The sequence below is a fragment of the Acanthamoeba castellanii genome, assembly GCF_000313135.1.
Source record: "Acanthamoeba castellanii str. Neff unplaced genomic scaffold scf7180000084770, whole genome shotgun sequence".
NCBI classification, from domain to species: Eukaryota; Discosea; order Longamoebia; family Acanthamoebidae; genus Acanthamoeba; species Acanthamoeba castellanii.
In genome coordinates this window covers 909,836-915,931 of record NW_004457532.1, presented here as the reverse complement: position 1 = coordinate 915,931, position 6,096 = coordinate 909,836, and the positions used below count along the sequence as shown (strand labels likewise).

General features: G+C 61.9%; 3 protein-coding genes across 3 annotated transcripts in view; 1 reads left to right on the top strand and 2 right to left on the bottom strand.

Annotated features, from left to right (window-relative positions):
* ACA1_268760 (protein kinase domain containing protein) overlaps positions 1–2,887 on the top strand; it is a gene marked incomplete at both ends in the record, with an annotated part of 4,914 nt that extends 2,027 nt beyond the window's left edge. Inside the window, 13 exons of the mRNA XM_004341533.1 lie at positions 138–166; positions 277–373; positions 516–688; positions 734–921; positions 1,053–1,212; positions 1,340–1,591; positions 1,765–1,887; positions 1,924–1,950; positions 2,031–2,142; positions 2,250–2,273; positions 2,381–2,426; positions 2,545–2,674; positions 2,777–2,887. Of these exons, the coding sequence (XP_004341581.1) occupies positions 138–166; positions 277–373; positions 516–688; positions 734–921; positions 1,053–1,212; positions 1,340–1,591; positions 1,765–1,887; positions 1,924–1,950; positions 2,031–2,142; positions 2,250–2,273; positions 2,381–2,426; positions 2,545–2,674; positions 2,777–2,887 (1,472 nt within the window). The remainder of the gene's footprint in view (positions 1–137; positions 167–276; positions 374–515; positions 689–733; positions 922–1,052; positions 1,213–1,339; positions 1,592–1,764; positions 1,888–1,923; positions 1,951–2,030; positions 2,143–2,249; positions 2,274–2,380; positions 2,427–2,544; positions 2,675–2,776) is intronic.
* Positions 2,888–3,364: 477 nt separating this feature from the next.
* ACA1_268750 (Protein-disulfide reductase) lies at positions 3,365–4,182 on the bottom strand (the record flags this gene model as incomplete). The annotated part of the gene is made up of 3 exons (XM_004341532.1): positions 3,365–3,503; positions 3,692–3,883; positions 4,040–4,182. 3 exons carry the CDS (start codon positions 4,180–4,182, stop codon positions 3,365–3,367), a joined length of 474 nt encoding a protein of 157 aa, XP_004341580.1.
* A 542-nt stretch (positions 4,183–4,724) lies between these two features.
* ACA1_268540 (RasGEF domain containing protein) overlaps positions 4,725–6,096 on the bottom strand; it is a gene marked incomplete at both ends in the record, with an annotated part of 3,018 nt that continues 1,646 nt past the window's right edge. Inside the window, 2 exons of the mRNA XM_004341531.1 lie at positions 4,725–5,726; positions 5,853–5,948. Of these exons, the coding sequence (XP_004341579.1) occupies positions 4,725–5,726; positions 5,853–5,948 (1,098 nt within the window). The remainder of the gene's footprint in view (positions 5,727–5,852; positions 5,949–6,096) is intronic.

Below are 6,096 nucleotides of genomic sequence, written 5' to 3'. Positions count from 1 at the left end.
CTCTTCAAGAAGGTGCGCACGCGAGGGGAGATGATGGCGTGCGTGTGTGCCGTGTGTGCCGTGTGTGTGTCGTGTGTGTGTCGTGCGTGTGCGTGCGTGCGTGTCGTGTGTCGTGTGTGTGTCGTGTGTCGGACCAGCTGCACCGATGGCGATGACGGACACGGAGGTGGGTTGCTGTGCTGTGGAGGGTGAGTGACGTATTGACTATTTTTTATTTTTTTTATATTATTTGTTGTTGTTGTGGGTGGGGGGAGGGGGTCGTTGCAACAACAACAGGAGGAGATCACGTTCGACGTGGTGGTGGAGCTCTCCGAGGAGGACCTCATCCGCCTGGGCATCGCCGAATTCGGGAAGCGCAAGAAGCTCCTCGTCGGTACACACTTATCCACCCCACAACGCCCTCTCTCATTTCTCTTCTCTTTTCCTCCTTGACCGATTTTTTAAATTATTTTTTTTATTGTGTCGTGTGTGTCGCATGTGTCTGGTGGCTGGTGGCTGGTGGTGCTGCATCTCAGCCATCGAACAGCTGCCCAACTTCCGGGCCTCGCGCACGAAGAAGGCGGCGGCTCCGGCCAGCCTCTCGAGTTCTTCCTCACGTGTACACCCCGCCCTCTCCTTTGATCCGCACTGCTGTCCGCCCGCCCGTCTGGTGGGGCGTGATGCTGGCGGCCCCTCCTCGGCGCAACTCGTTCGTAGGTGTGACGTGTCGTTGGCCATCGGTTGGTAGGTGCAGGCGCGCGCGGATGCCGATACCGATCACACGGAGGGCAGCGACGACGACGACGGCAGCGAGCGCGCTCTCCGATTCAATGAAGAAAGCGATGACGACGACGAACTTTCGATCCAGGCCGAAGATCACTACGCCGACCTGGGGGATGGCCTCGTCCTCGAGACCGAAGAGAAGGCCTCCTCAGCCTACAGGTGCCCCTGCGCCCCATGCTGCCCCCTTGCTTGAATATGCCGACGGTGTTGTGTGTCGTTGGTCGTGTCGTGTGTCGTATCGTGTGTGTGTGTGTGTGTGTGTACTCGTGTCGTGTATGTGCCGTGCGTAGGAAGTCGAGCGAGTTCGCCAGCGGGGAGCTGGAAGAGCACGGAGACCTGTTCGATGCCACGCAGGGCGCTACCTATCGGCTCCTCAACGCCAAGGAACTCCGAATCCAGCGCCATCCCGTTGGCCGAGGCGTCTTCGGCATCGTCTATTCTGCGGGTAATGTACACATGGGCGCCGTCCCGTGTCGTGAGTCGTGGGGCCGTGTGGTTCCTGCGGATGCTTACGATCGATGTGTGTGCGAAATGATGGCTACTGGTACGGCTGGTCACAGAGTGGCGTGGTGCGCAGGTGGCTGTGAAGAAATTGGTGGGCGCCCTGGGTGAAAAGGAACTGGCCGAACTCCATCGCGAGGCGCAGCTGTTGGAGTACGCCACGCCCGGCCTCGTCGCTGTCTCGCGCATGCACGTGCCATGTGGGCGCGCGGGGCTCATGGAGCGCCACCTGCTGCACAGGAAGCTGTGCCATCACCCGCACGTGGTCAACTACCTAGGCCTGGCCAAGATCCCCGAGCTTTGCCTGGTCACGCAATTCTATCCCAAGGTACCTTATCTACCTACCTACCAACCTACCATAATAACACCAATCATAACACCAATCATAATAACGGAACCAACATCCCCCCCCCATTCCATCACGTCGCCGCCGGCGCCACGCATGCTGATGATGGCCACCATTTTTATTTTTGTTCCCCCGTCGCTCACTGCGCCTGGCAGGGGAGTCTCTACGACATCGTCATCAAGCGCAGGGAGCCCATTGGCTGGAAGACCATCGTGGGAATGGCCCGTGATGCGGCGGCGGGCATTCTGCACCTGCACTGCGAGCACGTCATCCACCGGGTATGTGTGCGCACACTGCCGCCGCCGCCACCGCAGGTCAACGAATCGGCGAGACCGCCCGAGGTGGCCCTTCCTTACTTTGGCACCACCACGGCACCACCACGCCACCACCACGCCACCACACGTGTGTCTTCCATGTACAGGACATCGCGACCCGCAACTGCCTGGTGGACGCGAACTACCGTGTGGTGGTCACCGACTTTGGCCTGAGCCGGGTCAAGACCTCGGCCTACCTCATGACCAACAACAGCTTCGGTATGTGCCGCCATGACGCTTCCCCCAATTCCACCCGCACCACCGCCGACACTCATGGATCCTCCGCCGCCGCCGCCGCCACGACGCGCCTACGTTCGTGTTCCCAGGTCCTGTCTCGTGGATGGCGCCAGGTGCGTGCCGCCGGCGCCAGTGCTTTGATCCCCCCCCCTTCCCCCATTTGGGCTTCCGCTGCTGCTTACTTTGTCCGCTCCTCCTCCACACTCTCCCCAACCAACAGAGGCTCTCATGGAGCGTAAATTCTCGGAGAAGAGCGACGCCTACAGGTGACCACCTACCACTCCCACTTGACAGCTCTGCCATGCGCGCGGCCTTTGCTCGGGGCGGGGGGCGGGGCATGTAGCCGGCTATTCTGAAGTGCTTGTGTGGCGGCTGGCGCTGCAGCTTCGGCATTTTGCTGTGGGAGCTGGCTGCGCGCAAGTCTGTGGTGTACCCGGACGAAGTATCGCCCTTCGACATCGCCACGGTGGTCATCGCCGGCAAGAGGCCCGCCATCCCGGATTCGTGCCCCAAGGTGCCGCCACCACCGCTGGCCAGCTGCTGCACGCGAACTGCCCACACGCCACCACGGTGCTGACCGCGTTCCCTCCCCCTTCTATTCTCCTCCTGCCGGCAGGAGCTGCGCGAGTTGATGCAGGCCTGCTGGGCTCCCGACCCGGGCCAGCGACCAGACTTTGTGCGGATCGAGAAGAGTCTGGCCGCCTACTATTACTCCCTCGCCGAGTGAGCCGCCAACTCACACGAGGATCCTCCTACGCGGGTGGGTTGGAGAGACTTCCGCCGCCTCATGCGAGAAGGCAGCACGACGCGAGGAGGCTCGAACGACGGCAACGATGACGATCGACGATGATGTGCGATCAAACACGTGTGTGAAGAGTCACCTGAGGACCCGATAAAAGTTAAGTTACACAGCTTCAATGTAGGGAAGGAATGAGGTAGGCTTCACGAAGCGATGGAGGAAAAGATGAGGGCCGCCACGACTACCAACGACAGAACCGCCGAGACGAGAAAGGGAAAAGGGAGGCCAGCGCCGCCCGCGTGGTCACTGTCGAAGCCAATTCCCGCCACCCTTCCCCCCCCCGAGACACGCCCATGTCCGCGTCAGTGCTCTGCTTTCGTCCATCGTCGTCGTCGTCGTCATTACGATCGACGGATGCGAGAACCGCGCAGGCGAGGGTACCAATGGATGGATGGAAAAAGCAGCTTACCACTTGCCAAAGGCGCCGGGACCCGACTTGAGGACAGCTGCGCGACCGTCCCTGGTGACGAGCTTGCCCTCGCCGTTGAGGATGACCAGCGTCGGGATCGACGAGACCTGGAACTTGGCCTTCAGCGCCGCCACCCTACGATCATTCATTATAATGAAGAATTAATTTAAGAATCAGACACACCGAAGACACGCACGCACGCACGCACGCACGCACACAGACTCCCTCAGGTGTGATGGCCGTATGAATGCCCACGACGACGACGACGACGATATGCGCGTTGGTCACGTCGCACAACGGCAGCCAGGTGCGTGCGTGCGTACCGTGGGTCACCGAAGGGAAGGGCGGGCCAGGGCATGGCGGCGTCGCGCATGTAAGCGCCCATGGCGCCAGCATCGCGATCCGAACTCACGAAGATGACCTGGAAGCCACCCTGCCCCGCCGTCTGCTGCTGCTGGAGCAGCTCATTGTAGGTGTCCACCAGCAGCGGCGTAAACCCGCGGCAGGGCGGACACCTGTAGTCCACCCCCCCCCCGTCAGCCGCAGCCTCAGCGTTGGGTCTCGAGGTGCACCTTGGCCACGTGCACTGCCACGTCTTCTTTTTCCTCTCTACAGTGCCCCCCCCCCAATGTTGTGCGCTAGTCTATCGGGGGGGGGCAAGCTGAGCGTACCAGTGGGCAGAGAAGTAGAGCCCAACGAACTGTTTGTTGGCGAGCACCTCCTGCACCGGCACCGGCGTCAACTTGCCCTCCGCCCACACCACGAGGTCCTCTTCACCCAGCAGCTCGCCCCAACCCTCTTCCGTAGACGCCATCTGTGGATTTTTTGTTTTTGGTTGGTTGTTGTTTTTTATTTTATTTTTTAATCCTTCCTTTTGCGGTGTGCGAGGAGACAGACGCGTCCCTAATAGCTGCGAGCCCCACTGCCTCCACGCTGCTGCTGGGGGGAACCTCGCCCGCTGGGGGCCGCCGCCGGGGCTCCTCCCTGCGCGCCCGCAAGGCCGACGACTGATGGCGAGCGGGGTCTGGGCTTCCTCCCCTTCCTACCGCACGGTGTTGTGTTGCCGGGTCCTTCTGCCTCTTCAGACCATTCCAGTGCACTCTATTCTTTACACACAAGGCCCCCCTTGGCACGGCCCACCACCGGGGTAGTGGCCCGTGGGCACAGAAAAGAAGAAAAGAATGGTGGCGCAAGTCGTGCACGCAGCAGTGTAAAGGTGGTCTAAAGGAGGGAGAGGGGTATTTTCTCTCACCTCCTCTTCTGTGTCGTAAGGGGGGGAGGGTGGGTGTATGTACAAAAGCCGGGCACCTAATGGTACTGTTGTGGTGTCGAGCGAAACTTGAAAGGGGGGGGTGCTCACTCGACCCAGAGCGAGTAGGTGGTGGTGGCGTCCTTGGCGGTGCCGTGGTCGGCGAGGAAGGCCTTGAAGGAGGCCTCGTCGGTGATGGCCAGCTTGGTATCGCCGCCGGAGGACTTGACGGTGCGGTGGCACAGGCGGAGCGGCTGGTGGCTCTCGATGTCGAGCTTCTTGTAGAGGAAGAGCACGAACTTGACGTAGGTGATGCCCTTGGCCGGCACCGTGAAGATCTTGCGCTTGTTGTTGCGCCAGCACTTGAACACGAGCTTGGGGCCTCCCCCGCCCAGGTCGGCGTCGCCCCGCGAGATGGCCGTGCGCGAGGGGGAGCCCGCCGCGCCGCCGCCGCCGAAGCTGGCGTCGCCCATGCTCTTGCTGCGGCCGCGCGGGGAGGCGAGGGGCAGGCCCTGTGCGGCGGAGGAGCGCCTGGTCGGGGAGAGGCCGCCGTTGGCCTTGCTACCGCCCTTCTTGGTGGCGCTGCAGCTGCTCTTCTCGCTGAGGCACGAGTCATCGGTGATGGCGAACGAGTCGTCGTCGGTGTCGGCGCCCGTGTCGTCGTCGTCGGTGATCTCCGTGGAGGTGCTCATGACGAGCGACGAGCCGGTTGTGGTGCTGGTGCCGGCCGGTCGCGTGCGCAGGTAGTCGCCGGAGCCGTAGGACTCGGCCAGGAACGAGCCCGACGAGGACATGCCGCTGGCGTCGAGCTTGTGCAGGCGGTTGGTGCGCCGCTCCACCCGCTCCCACACCTTCTCGAAGCTCTGCGCCAGCACCGGGTCGGCTCCGATCTCCCGCCGCCGCTCGTCCATGGCGTCGATCAGCCGGTAGTGTGCGATCTGCACGTAGTCCCGCTCCTCCTCGCGCTGTTCGCCGCCCATCCGCTCCTGGAACAGCCGCGTGATGGCGTCCTCGTGGGTCTGCAGGTAGCTGCACAGCCGAGACCGGTACGGCAGCAGCTTGTCGCGCTTGGCCTTCTTCACATCGGCCTTGTTCGACAGCTTGGCCGCCTGCGCACACAAAACACAACAAAAAAAAACCAGACGAGCGACAGCGCGAAGGCAGGCAGAGTGGTTGGTCGGTCGGTCGGTTGGATGTGGGGCGGGGCGGGGCGGGGCGGGGTGGATGGTTCGTACGAATATGGAGTGGGTCCACTCCCTCACGGAGGAGATGCTGTCTTTGATGCAATCGCTCAGCACTAGCATGGCATCGTCATGTTCAAACGGGTCGTTCTGCACACGCATACACACACACGCACACGCACACATGAAAAACTGGTCAACACACATCGACGGCGGCTTGTGAGGCTAGATCAGGGAGGCAATACCTCATTGGCGATGTTCTGTAGGATCTTGGCCACAAGGATGAGCTTCCGGCGGC